The following is a 13,985-nucleotide window of genomic DNA, read 5'->3' on the forward strand; positions in this document are numbered from 1 at the left end:
TAGACTCTCCGAGCAGACCCGGCAGGTGCTCCGAGCCCCCAGTGTGCTGGCCTGCTTGAGAGCAGGAAACACAGACAGGGTCCCTGTCCTGGTGAGTATGTATTGGGGTGGGGAGGCTATAATCAAGTAAAATGTGCAGGTCCCACACAAGGAAGCAGGCAATGCCAGACAGTATAAATGCCAACGCTATTTTTCACGCTGCAGGACATCTCTAGCATCACATCCCCACCGCTACTCCTGGCAATGGTGGCAGTAGTAATCCCCTCCCCCACCGTTATATGCCAGGCACTCTGCTGGACGCCCATGACCCCAGCACGTAAGTGTCACCTGCTCTGTTTCCTCTCTAAAGAACCTGAGCCCCAGGGGTTGGGGTGGGGCTACGTAAACTACCCAAACTCCCGGGGCTTCCAGAACAAGGCAGAGGCTACTGTCAGAGCCAGACCCACCTCCCTGGGAGATTGCAGCCCTTTCCCAGGGGGTCAGACGTCCTGCTGATGGAAACAACCAGGCCATGGGGGTTAAATGGCTTTCCCTGAGGCACCGGCTGTCAGGTGATGGAAACCATGGGGTCAGATGTTACCTTATTTGAGGTGGAAAAAAACTGGTGTCTCTTGGAGTAGTTTAAGAATGGGAATTTAATAGATGGACAAGAGATAATATGGGATTCCAGGCATGAGACAGAAAAAGAAAGGAAGGAAGTAAGTGGTGGTGGAATCAGCTGTGCACTGATTTCCCTACTCTGGGCAGAGCCCAACATCCTCCTCCAGAAGGTGAAAGAGGCCAGGTTAAGGCCACAGACCCTGCAGGAGGCCTGCCACACAAGGCAGCCCAGCTCTACCAAGGGCTTGGCCACAGGCCCTGGGCAAGTTGTTTGTCTTCGTTTTCTTACCAGTAAAATGGGGATGATTATAGTCCTATTGCGTCAAGTTGTTGTAGTAAATGATTCAATACACGAGAAGGACTTAGACCAGTGCCCAACAGATAACCAGACATCAGGGTTTGCTGCCATCATTTGTGCCACCGGTGAGTCCTGCACAAAACGCAGCTTGGCAGGTACGCTCCTGGCACGTACATCACCTAGCCTTGTTTGTTTACCTAGGGTCTCTTTTATGTCTTTTATCAACTGGCAAATGGTGGGCTCTCAATAAATAGTTGTGGAATGAGTGAACGAATGAATCATCTTTCACTCCCTCCACAGATGAAAGTACTGCCCATCCCCATCACATGTTTTGAGTCTTGTGCGCCTGTCAACAAATTAGGTAATTCAGTCTTCTTTCTGGGTGGGCTCTGTGGGATGCGGGTAAGTCTCTGCAAAGAGAAGAAATCAAGCTGAAGGCCTGGCTCTGTCCCACTCCCCATAGGTCATCCTTTCCATTTGCCTATCACCTCTCCCCCACCTGGGGCACTCCCAGGTCAGCAATGAGTGAAGGGTGAGTGACTCCATCCCCTCCCAGGGTTGGGTCCAGCTGACCGGCTAGAGCCTCTATCCCCCCCTACAATGTGAATAGCTACCTCTGCCAGGGCTCAGAGAGCTTGAGGGATTAACTCACTGAGGCCAGCATCCCGGTCACATTTGCTAACTACTTCTTTGCCGCAGCCCTCAGGTTAAATATTGCTAAATGCCTGTGATTGAACCTATCTTATTGATGTTGGGTGAAGCCCAATGCCTGGCCAGAAGAGTAGCTTAAGTGGCCGAGATCATGGGGAAAGGCACCCTCCACCGAGAGCTGGACCATGGCCTGCCAGGACTGTGTGAGATTGTTTTTCTGCTTTTAAAAAGAAAATCACATTTTCCAAACATTGATCCTGTAATATGGGACTCCTGGCTATTGGTCTTTTCAAAATAGCCTGTCTTGGATGCTGAGGTTGGAATTTCTTGGTTGGTGTGCTTCTATTTTTTTTTTTTTCTTTAAGTGAATTAGGGGCTGTTAGGAAGGAGCCAGGAGAGAGAGGCGAGATTAATTCACCTCACCTGGCAGGTCCTGAGTGCCCGAGCACAATCAAAGTGGAGCTGGCGTGCCCTCCCTCCCGATTCTCAGCAGTTCAGCTGCTCTTGTGAAAACCCATCCTGGGACTTGTTCGAGGATGGACAGGACAGGGCCAGCTCTGTGCGCTGTGGTCTAGTAGGGAGACACAGTTTCTGCAGGTGAGAACAGCAGGAAACTGTTCAACCAAGCCCTTGTTTTTACAATTTAGACATTTGGACGTGGAATAACTCGTTGGAAGGAGAATTGGGGAGCGCTGGGTAGCTGGGGAGGGCTGGAGAGGTGAGAGGAGCTAGTAGAGTACCCCCCCACACACACACACACACCAGAGCAGGGAGGGCATCTCAGGTGAGAGAGGAAGTGACATGGGTTGGTGCTTGGGAGAGGTGTGGTTCAGTGTGAGTGAGAAGAGGGACAAAGGGACTCAGTGGTCCCCTGCCTCGAAGGTGTGATCTCTCCTTTCATGGGACAAAGGAGTCAAGAGAGGCTGATCCCCCACCACACAAGGACATCGTTGGGGTAGAGATGCCATATGCCTTGTGGATATGCCAGGGACAGGCAGCCAGGGACTTCAGGAGCATGCTAAGGAGGGACTCCCCCACATTTTCACCTACATGGAGAAGGAGGTTCTGTTGGGGAAAATGACCCCCACCTTAATTTAGCTGGGAATTCTATGCAACTCCACAAGCATCCCCTGAGCTTCCTCTGTGGGCATGAGACACACACATGCCCTGGCAAACGCTGGGGTCCACTGCGGGGCTCAGGTCCTGTACCATGTCATTCCCATCCACTGAGGAGCTCCGTGTGTCAGGCCAGGGGTCAGCAGCATGGCTGAGGTCAGCCAGGAAAGCTCTGCAGTTGCAGCAAGACAGAAGAAGGGAGAGAGGCAGTTGCAGGTCGGCTGTGGAGATGGGAATGCAGAGAACAGAAGTGGTCTGAGACAGGAATACGGTCCCCCCCCCCCGACCCATTGAGATGGCCTTGCTTTCTCAGCCCATCTCCCACAGTTTAGTGATGGCCTGGGTCTTGCCAAGGGGGCCCCAGAGAGCCCCTTCCACTGAGGCACTCAGTGAGCTAGCCGGCCCTTCCCACTGAGTCATGCCTGGCTTCTCAGCAGGTGCTCCCTGTTCTGAGAAAATTCAAAACAGGAAGATCTAAACTCCCCAACCAGGTTAATTCGACAGGAACACGGTTCAGTTTCTGTGCTTTAGCACTTATCCCGGCATCCGTATGAGTAACAAATGCCCCACATGCATTTCAAATCCAATCTGGATGCTCAGATAGAATTCTCTGTGGAGGAGCCCACGGCCTGACTTTGACATTGGAGAGGGCGCTACGGGTAGAGGGCGGTCAGGCACCTGTGGCCCAGGGAGGCCCCAGAGAGCCCAGCTGACTCCACCTGGGTCCTTGCAGGAAGAGAATGTCATGCCGGAGTGCTTTATCCCAACTGCAAGCTGTAGTGGGGGTGGGGGGCATGGAGGGAGGATGTCTCCCATGAGGGTCCCCAGGGTCCAGACCCAGTGCTGCTGGAGGGGACAACAGGCACTGAGCCCCAAACAGCCATTGCGGGGGGTGGGGGGCGGGGGGCTCAGGTCTCTGCCAGCCATTCAGCTTCTTCCAGTTGCCAGATGCTGATAATATACCCTCAGATGCTGATAACTCAGAGGTACAAGGAGCTTTGGGAGCAAAAACATCATGGCAGGTGAAGCCCTCCATGAAAAAAGGAATGAAAGCGAGCATTTTGTGCTACCATGGGGACCGGCCGGAACTTTTGGCCTAGAGAGGGGGCACAGGGCAGCCCCCCTCCACCCCGGCTGTGGGAATAAGAGCCAGCACATATGTCAGTGGAACAGCTGTGGGCTGAGCCTCAGGATGGCTGACACCTTCTCTGGGCCAGGCTTCACCACCAAGAGCTCTGAGAGAGGGGAGAGGCCATCAATATGTCATGTCCAGTTTTTGTCCTTTTTCACAGTGCCATAGAGATGTTGCCGCCGACACCAGACATGTAATTCTCCAGTGCTGAGGGTGTAAACAAGGGCAACTGGCAGGAGAGACACTTGGCAAAGGCCTGCCCACCACTCCTTTCATCCTCTGAGGTCCAGAGCCAGTGAGGTCCCTGGGTCTGAGCTTACTGGGCCCTGCTGTGTGCCCCACAGGAAAAGAAAGAGAAGGCTGGTCGCATTCCCCAAGGGCTCCTAGTCTAGTCTGGTGGGGGGGGATCTCTATGCCCCAGCTCTATGGGCAGGACAGCCTAGAAAAGTAAGAGACACACTTAGGCTCGCAGTGAGCCAGGTCAACTTCCCCATGTCATGCAAATGTTCTTTCTGAGAAACCCGTGAACAGGCCACCATGCTCTCCTCCAGAGTTTTCCATTTAAAGACAGTTGATACAGGAGGCCAGTGCTGAGCCCCAAAGCAGTATGAGGGCCCAGGGTATTTTCAGCTCCGGAGGGCTCTGATCGAGGAGAAGGCCCACAGCCCTAATGTGTTGGCTGAGGGCATTATCCATCTCCCCTGCCTGCCGGCAGGTCTATCATCCCCACCTGCCAGGCCTCCTCCAAGGAAGATGGATGTCTCCTGCCACCATCAGGGGCCTGAGCCGGAGGGCAGACGTCCCAGACCCTCTCACACACCCTGTTTCCCTGCAGCCAGTCATCTCTCCCTAGCACTTCAGATCACTGTCACCCAAGCAGGGACAGAGTGAAGTTGAACCACTGCTGCATTCAATGAAGTCTGTCACTGGGAGGAGAAGCGGACCCTGGAGTTGGCAGTTCCTATAGTAGCATATTTCCATGTGGACAAACACACATCAGTGCAAGGTAGACAAATAGGAGTGTTCTAACCGCCAAGTGAGAGCAGCCATTGATAAGGGCTTTAAGAGATGTTAGGGTTGGGGCACCTGGGTGGCTGGTTAAGTGTCTGCCTTTGGCTCAGGTCATGATCTTGGGGTCCTGGGATTGAGCCCAGCGTTGTAGGTGGGCTCCCTTCTCAGTGGGAGGTCTGTTTCTCCCTGTCCCCTATCCCCTCTGACACTCCCCTACTTGTGCTCTTTCTTAGATAAATAAAACATTTTTAAAAAAGATGCTGGGGTCGATGTGGTCAGGGAAACCTTCTTGGAAGAGGGGGGGCTCAGTCACTCCTAGAAGGACATGTGGGCTCCAAAGGACAGAGGCAGCAGGGGAAAGGATGCTCAGGCTTGGGTTTACCCCACGGAGATGGAGTTGCAAGAGGAAGTCAGAGTCATGTACATGGGTGGGCAGTCATTGTCCCTCTCCTATGGAGGGAGGAGAACCACAGGAACTGCTGGAATGCCAGCAGGGAGCATTCCTCTGGAGAAGGGGGAGAAAGGAGTAAGGTCCAGGTAGAAAGGACCAGGGGGACCGGAAGAGTCAGGACAGGTCCTGGGAAGATAACAGAGGAATATCACCCAGGGGCTGGGAACTGGGAAAGAAAGGCAGAGACAGTGTCATTGTCCCCTGGTTTCTTTCTCCTGCCTGTCACCAGGCTCTGCTGAGCCCCAAGGGCCCATCCTCAAGGAGCTCAGGGATTAGATAAGCAGACAAGGTGCACCCTTGGAACAGGCCGTGGGTAGCAGTGGCCGCATAGGAATCAGAGGAAGTCCCAGCATAAAAAAAAAAAAAAAAAAAAAAAGGAATCAGAGGAAGGTAAGACTGTGGTGGTCCAGGTAGGTGCCTTGGGCTTCACAGATCCAGAGACCCAAAGAGGTGGCTCTTGAGGGAGGCGCAGACCCAGGGCAGGCACAGGAGTGGGAAGACATCCCCAGAGGAACAGCATGTACATGAGGAACAGCTCTGCAGCTGTGTCTCCCACATGCATAGGAAGGGGGGAAGGGGGCATTTGCTCTGGAAAGCACCAGAGAGGTCACCCTTGTTCACCCAGACCATGGGGGACAGAAACTGGATCGAGTGGGGGTGGGGAGTGGAGGGGGAGGGGGCGGATTTGGCCTTAGAACACCCACAGCCTTCATTCTGGGGAGGCTGGCGGATGTTCCCTCTCTCCCTCTCTCTATCCACCCCCAGAGATTTTGCCTTAATTTCTCTGCAGCAGGCCCGTATCTGTGTTTCAGATGCTCCAGGTGGTTCTCAGGTGCAGCCTCGGTGAGACCCACTGAGGGGTGGTGCTCTAAGAATAGGATTTGGGGAATTAGGCAGGTCTGTGGGTGGAGATTTGGGGCGGGTATGTGTGTGTGTGTGTGTGTGTGTGTGTGTGTGTGTCTTCCTGGACAGCCTGAGAAGATCACAGTGAACAAGGAGCCCCTCCCTGACCTGCTGGTTGCTGGGCTTCCTTCTCCCTTCCCTTCCCCACCCCACCCCGTTCCTATGCCCCAGCTTCCTCTTACTCCCTGCAGGCCAGCCCTGAAGGATCTGATGTTTTATTACAGTCCAGATCTTCCTATTCTAGGGCCACCTTCCTCTGGCTAATTCTGTAATTCAATTAGTGGGAAGCCAAGGCCTGGCTGGGTGGGAGGAGGGAGCACGTTGGGAGCCTTCCCTTCCGCGATGATTACACCCCAGGCTTCAGCCCTGCTTGGAGTTGGGCAGGAAATTGTACTTCCTTCACTTCACAATGACAAGGGCCTTTTATCCCCGTGCACGGGGGCTTTGTAAATTACTGCCATCGCTCGCAATTAATTCTGCTGGGCTGTGTTTTCCCCCGCGTGGGAGGGGGCACCCGCCCACCTTCTCAGGAGTCAGCGCTGGCGCTGGCGGAGGGTGCCTGCCACCGCCCCTGCACCTCCAGCCGCCAGCCCCAGGCCTCCCCCAGGAGCCCTGGCTCCTGGCTCCTTACTACCCTCTCCTGACGCACCCTCCCCCTCCTTCCCCCATGCCCACAGGGCTTCCCGCTCTCTCTCCAGTGCCTGGTGGCTCTCCCACTCCCACTCCCATGGCTCCCTTGGTCTCCCAGCCCTCAGATGCCTGAGCTAGAAGCTCAGTCGTCCATTTGGAAGCCCTTGTCTCCGCCCGCACAGAGTGGACAGTCCACTCAGACACCCAAGACAAAGAACGAATAAGGACACGTAAAGATGAAGGATGGGCGGGAAGAGGCTAAATGTCAACATAGGATGAGTGAGTACACACGGTGGAGGGGAGAACAGCAGAAGAGAGGCAGGTCAGTGTGGGCCAGAGGGGTGCGCGTGGGGGCCACCTCGATTCCAGAGCCCAGGCCGTCAGTCTGCTGCTGCTGGCAGCACCATCATGTGACTTTACTCAAAGTATGACATCTATCTGCCCCCCTCCTGCCGCCGCTCCCACCCCCTCCACCCCCCACCCCCTTGCTGATTTCCAAAGTCCATCCCTGTTCTGCAGGGCTGCCTTTCTGATCTGCTCAGGTCCATGATTTAGGAGGGAGGAGCTGGTGCTGGGGGACCACCCTCCAGGACGTGGGACAGGTGAAATGGGAGCTGAGCGGTGAGGGCCTACCCCACCGGAGAGAGTGGCTTCTGCACCTCCCACCTCAGATCTCCTCTCAGCGTCACCCTGGCTGAAGGGGAGAGCTGGGGAGCAGAGATAGGGAGGCTCTGTGCTCCATCAGCCACAGATTCCATCCCACAAACATTGGGAACTCGGGGCCACAGGACCAAAATGCCACCCTCAGTTCGCTGGGTAGAGGGCATCCACTTCAATTCATGAGCTCCAAGGAAGCTTTGAGACTGAGACATAGCTGGATCCTCAAGTGATACTATCCCTTATGAGGAACTTGCCAGGGAGCTGATACCCAATGATCTTTGTCCCCTCAAATTGGGCTGTGGATCTGGCTCACCCATTTGCACCCCCTCTGTTTCCTTTTTTTTTTTTTTTAGATTTTATTTATTTATTCATGAGAGACACAGAAAGAGAGGCAGAAACATAGGCAGAGGGACAAGCAGGCTCCATGCAGGGAGGCCGATGCAGGACTAGATCCCAGAACTCCAGGATCACGCCCTGAGCCAAAGGCAGATGCTCAACCACTGAGCCACCCAGGTGTCGCTCCCCCTCCCTTTTCATCCTATCTGCTTTCAACAAATTTTCATTTTTTTTCTTTAAAGTTAATTGTGCAAGTGATACATGAATACATTCTGGTGTCTGTGTTGATCAGACCAAAAAAAGTTAATGTTATGGAAGACATGCCCTACTTTCCCATATATGCCCTGTTTTCAACTCGGTGTGACACCTTCTAGACTTTGGGCCATGGTGTAAGTCCAGATTTGGGTGCCCATGGAACTAATGGAATAGGTCTTCATTGCACGTACATGGTGTGTGCTGTTTCACGACTTGCTTTCCCCATCTGACTGTGTCTGCCCATGCTGGGTACACTTAGGACCATTTCATCATTTTAGCTGCTATAGAGTATTCCACAGTTGAAACATAAAGCCATCTCTGCACCGAGAGACCTTTAGGTGGTTTTCAATTGTTTTTGCTTTTCCAAACAGCCACAGTGGACTCCTGTTTTCTCTGTGAACACAGGTAAGAGTCCATTTGTAGGGCCAGGCTGAGGAGGGAATGCTGGGTCACCAGCTCCATCCCTGGTGAGAGACGTGTTCCCTCCTTAGACCTTCTCACCATGGGTCAGAGACTGGTCTAGCCTCCTCTCCCACGCCCTGTTGGCTCAGTAGGCAGATGCTCCCGGAGTGAATCCCGTCTCCCGAATAGACTGTGAATTCCCAAGAGGCCTCACCAGGTGTGTCTCTGGGGACACGTCAGCATGTCACAAGAGAGCGAACAGGGCAGCTCTGGTGACTGCCAAGCTGAGGCCCCCTGCCACATGCATGCTCACAGCTGGGAGCCCCCTCTGTACTCCTGTGAGGAGCAGCAGTGAGCAACAGGAAGTCACAACTAGTGCTTCTGAGTGGGGGTTCTGTGGGTCCCACCCTTTCTTCCTCCACACAAGAGGCCAGCAAGTGCCAATGGATGAGGCTTGGCACTCTCTCCTCGTCTGGCCACCCTGAGTCCCACCTCAGGCCCATCAAGCTCTGCGGGACCCTGGGATGGCAAAGTGCCCTCCTAAAGCCACCCCATCCCTGCCAAGCTGCTGTCCCCCTGGGCTCTGTCCTCAGCAAGGGAGCACAGATGCAGTCTCTTCCTGCACTGCTGGAGTCAGCAGGTAATAACTGCTTATGGGGAATCTGCTCTTTTAAAAAGAGCCATAGTGAGCCGTGGCATTGGGCTGGCTAAAGAGAGCACCCGAGAAGGGCCCGGTGGGTTTGCCCTAACTGGTGCCTCTGTAAGGCTGGTCCCTCCTGGCAGGTGTGCAGAGGGACAGAAGGACAGACTCTGTCTTCTGACGTCTTGACCATCAGAGTGAGTTGATCTTTATGCCATGCTCTGCAATGAGAGAGCTCTGCAGAGGTTGATAGCACTCCTTGGCTACCAGGTCTCCCCACAAACCTTTGAGGGGGATGACTCCCTCCCTTTTATAGATGAGGACACTGAGGTTCAAGGAATTACCAGTAAGTGGCCCCTGGCTGATAAAAGTCTCCCCTGAACACAGCTTCCTGTGTGGATCTGTGCATCAGCCTGGTAGAGGATGATGGCCTCGTGGGAGAGAGCAGGGTGGTGACAGGGACCACACAGGTCCAGTCCAACACTCAGAGAGTTGGCCTGGGAAGCCTTGGAGATAGGAGGCCTCCCAGCAGGGACTACCTATTGCCTCTCAGAGCTGACCTAGGCTCCCCAACACCATGCAACTCCCACGTGCCTCAGTGTCCTTGGAGTCTTGGTCAGCTCCCAACAGCCTCTGAGCACAGCTCCCATGCCCCCCACCTATTGGCCCTGCAAAAGTTGCTGAGGCAGGATTCAATGCTCTTGACAGATACACACTGAGATCCTGCCCCTGTTGGGGGCATTGAGAACCAAGCTGGAACTGCAGGAATGAGACCAAAGCCAGTCCCTGATCCCCCTTGGCGGGAGAGGGATCTGTCAATGGAGGAACCGACCCTGTAACTGAATGGCTCAGCGGGGTGCCAAAGAGAAGAGTAAACTGGGCACAGAGGTCAGAGAGGAGGGGTGTGTTGGGGGAGGGGTGTCCTGTGAAAGGAGGTTGGAAAGGGCATCACTGGGAGGTCACATTTAAGCAGAAACTTGAGGTGACTGAAGGAGCAAGCACGCAGAGAGAGCGGGGTGAATGTGTCTCTGGGCTGAGGGAATATCGGTGCTAAAGACCTGAGGCAGAGTGTATCTAGCAGGGCTGAGAAATGGGAGGTAGGCAAGGGGGTAAGAAGATGAAGCACTAAAGGAGGTGAGGTTAAGGGGTGGAGATGTCAGGGAGGGTCACATAAGGTCTGGGGGTCCCCTCAAAGATTCTGGTTCACAGAGGCTGTGAGCTCTTCAAAAAACCTGGCAGAAATTCCTGGAAGCTGGAAAAAAGCAACAGATTCTTTCTTACTCTTTCCTGGGATCCTTTCCTCTTCGTTACCCATCTTTGGGGGTGGGTGGGGGCATAACAATGGCCCCTTCCTCCTCCTCCCCTTTCTCCCCTTCCTTTCATTCTTCTTTGGTCTTCTACTCCTCCCTCTTCCCTCCTCCTCCTGCCACCTTCCTCCTCTTCCCAGTCCTCCTTCTCCTCCCTCTCCACACCTGCCCCTGACCTTGTCCCTAGCTGGCTTGCCTGCATGCAGCAAGACGGTGGCCGCCTCCCAGTTGCAGGCCGGTGCAGGCTGAGGACAAGGCCAGGAAAGGGACAGGAGGGAAGAGGCCCCCAGAGAGGCAGGCAGCAGCACGCGGGAGGACGTCATGGGGGCCTCTGACCGCTATTCATTTCAGTCCCCTGGTGTCTCCATCAATAACTGTCTGCCCAGACCAGGAAGGAGGAGTCAGAAGGGGGGAAAGAAGGCGGGGGTGATCTGGGGTCTGGCGGGGAGGGGTGGGATGGGATAGAGTGGAGAGGCTCCTTGGCACTCACACCTCCTCCCGGTCTGGGGAAAGAGTTGGAGATGGGGAAGGCACAGAGCTCACAGGTTGCTGAGAGTTTCTGCCTCCCAGGTATCTCTCCCTGCTTCCTAATTCCTCTCTTTCTGGCCCCTTTGCACCTACATTTCCGTCCATCTCCTCTCTGAAGCTAGGAAGGGAAGGCAGGCAGATCCAATTGGTATCGTGGAAGAGAAGGAAGGGTTTTTTTTTTTCTTCTCCTTTTCTCACTGGGTGGCAGAAGAGAAAGGAACTGCAGAGGATGCTGGGAGCACTCTGTTCCCCGGGGGAGCAAGAGGGCAGAGCAAACCTAGTAATAAGGGTTGGCGGAGGCACCACCAGCCTGCAGGTTTCATAGGAACAAGGCCTGGGCCACAGAGCCTGGCAGACAGAGGGCACTTGGGAAGTAGTTAACAAAGGACCATGAGGATGGGTGGTCAGAAAGTGAGGGGCTTGGGATGGACTAGAACCATCAGGAAGGGCTGCTTGGAGTCAGTAGAACTTGATCAGATTCTTGAAAGATGGGTGGGATTGGAAGATGGGAAAATGGGGTGAGACCATGAGGACCAAGGAAGAGGAGCAGTGGAGGGAAAGAAGACAGGGAAACAAGGGAGGTGTCCAGCCTTCAGGGAGCTTTCAGAAAGCTTGAGGTGACACTTCCCCCAGGAGACTCAAGGCTCCTGTTGGCCAAAGTCGGCTTCCTGACTTTTTCTGTGGCCTGGGTCTTACAGGCCTCATTGGAAGCTATGCTCAGCCATCTCTGCAGGCAGAGGAAGAGGTCCCTGACACCCAGCAGTTTGAGAGAACTGCCAGAAAGACTCCCACTAGCCAGCACCCTCTTTGCTTTGTCACCATGCCTGAAGGGCCAGCGTTAAAAGTCACCCCTTGAGTTAGGTACATTGTTCTGTAAAATCCAAATTCCCTGGTAAGGCACAGTCAGAGTCACTCAAGGGGAAAGCTACACTGGAGTGACCCTGGAGACCACTGGGTCAGCCCTCTCAGTTCACACATGAGGAGACTGAGGCCACACTGGAGACCCGATTGGCCTGGGGCCGCCCAGGGAATTAGACGCAGAGCAAGAGTGGGCCTCAGGTCCAATGGTGGAGCTTTGGTGGGCTAGATTTCCCTAAGAGGCTCTCTGCCTGGAGGGGTGTGGAGATATCACTGCACATGTGGTGACCCGGGACACATGGACGGTCCATTCACTTATTAGTAGAGACAGGCCTGGGGGCCCCCCTACAGATGGAGACTTTATCTGGCAGCGGCAGGTCTGGAGGGTCCCTCCATCATCCCTGATGGAGCAGCCGGCAGCACTCCCAAGGGGCCAGAACGAGTTCCTGGTCCAATGTGACCAGAGGTGCTGGGGGTGAGGGCTGGAAGCTGCCCCTTCCGGGAGGTACAGGGGCTGGAGCTGAGACAGAGCACCCCGGGGAGGGAGGGAGGGAGGGAGGGAGGGAAGGAGGGGTGGAGGGAGGGGGAAGGCCGAGGTGCCCGAGGCAGCAGGGCACACGGACAGGAAGGGACCCGCGGGGAGAGGGGGCGTGGTGGCGGGGGTGGGGTGGGGGGAAGATGCAGGCTGGGGAGACTTCGGCGAGTGAGCAAAAGCAGAAAAGCAACGCGAGGGACAAAAAGCAGACCGACAGGAAAACGGGGAGGCAAGAGAGCTCCAGTGGAGTGCACAGGAGAGCGAGGGAGAGGTGGGGAGAGGGACCGGGGCGGGGAGGGGCCGAGATGGGGGGGCGTCGGCGGCCCGAGGGCGCCCCACTGACCCCTCTCGGCGCTTGCTTCCCTCCCCAGGCTGCGCCTTCCTCACCTACTGCGAGCGTGAGTCAGCGCTGAAGGCCCAGAGCGCGCTGCACGAGCAGAAGACTCTGCCCGGGGTAAGTGCGCCGCCGAGGCGCGAGCGACCGACGCGCCGGCAGGGGGCGACTCGGGGAGGCGGGGCTGCCGCGGGGCTGCCACGGGGCCGCGGGCGGGGGGCGGGGGGGTCGCGGCCCGGCGCGCGCCTGCCTTCCCTCGGGAGCTCGCCCCCCCCCGCGTCCCCAGAAGCCGGGAGCGCTGGCCCGGGACGGGGGGCGCGTGGGCGCCGACCTCGGAGCTCGCCCCGACGGGATCCCGGGCGGGGGGCGCCCTGGACCGGGTCCGGGTCCGCGCACTGCCCGCGCGGGCGGCCGGGGGCGGGGCGCTGGGTGCCCCGGATGCCCCGGGTGCCCCGGGTGCCCTGGGTGCCGCGAGCCGCCTGCGCCCGCCCCGTCCGAGCGCCCGCCGATCCCCGTCGGACCCCGACTGTTCCGGGGCGGGGGCGCCTCCTCTGCTCGCCCGGCTCGGCGCCGCGAGTGAGATCACCGCGGTTTATTTAAGGAGCCAGTCCTCGTCTTTGATAAACTATCGCGCCTCAGCCCTGGTTTATAGCTTCTGTGCGGGGGAGAAGAGAATTATTTATGGCCCCCCTAACTGGGTGTGATATCAGCCATGGCTATTATCGAGGCTAGTTCATCACCATAAAATAAGAAGTGTTCCTCGGGTCAAGGGGTCTGCGCGGTCTCTCCTGTGGGTTCAGAGAGAAGGGGGGGGGGGGGTAGATATACGGCTCACCGAGTATCTAAAGATAAATGGAAAGATGTGAGTGTGTGTAGGCATTATTTAAGGAATTTGCAAATATACCGTGGTTAAGCTCATACAATGGGCACTGCGGGGAGCACGTGTTCTCTGTATGTACGCTCACCGGTGTTTACACACGCATGTTTACATTCTTACCTAGCAAACCTGTATGTAAACACACGTTTCCATCTCTGCCCCACAGCGGGAAAGGTTAAACAGGTAGACAGAAAACGCAGCCCTGGGTCGGGGCAGCCTTCCTTTGCATCAGAGATCCTTCTTTACCCATTTAGAGGAGGGGAGGGCCTTCCTTCCATTAAGACAGCCTTTGTATTGTATTTTGGTACTTGAGATTGCAAAGCACGGGGCTGAGTCATCTTAATAACGTACCCGCGGATGCAAATGTATGGAAATCGTGCACCGCACAGGTTTTTGTGTGGAGCCCAGCTCTGGCACGGTGGCCATTCCCCAGTTGGTTTTTTAGTGGCGCGGCTACATGC

General features: G+C 55.8%; 1 protein-coding gene across 50 annotated transcripts in view; it reads left to right on the forward strand.

Moving 5' to 3' along the window:
- The window catches only part of CELF4 (CUGBP Elav-like family member 4), a 298,871-nt gene that overhangs the window by 65,064 nt on the left and 219,822 nt on the right, over nucleotides 1-13,985 (forward strand). For all 50 annotated transcript variants that reach the window (XM_025429041.3, XM_049112706.1, XM_049112745.1 and 47 more), the window contains exon 2: nucleotides 12,685-12,767. In XM_025429041.3, the coding sequence (XP_025284826.1) occupies nucleotides 12,685-12,767 (83 nt within the window). The remainder of the gene's footprint in view (nucleotides 1-12,684; nucleotides 12,768-13,985) is intronic.

The sequence above is a fragment of the Canis lupus genome, chromosome 7, assembly GCF_003254725.2.
Source record: "Canis lupus dingo isolate Sandy chromosome 7, ASM325472v2, whole genome shotgun sequence".
Classification (NCBI taxonomy): Eukaryota; Metazoa; Chordata; class Mammalia; order Carnivora; family Canidae; genus Canis; species Canis lupus.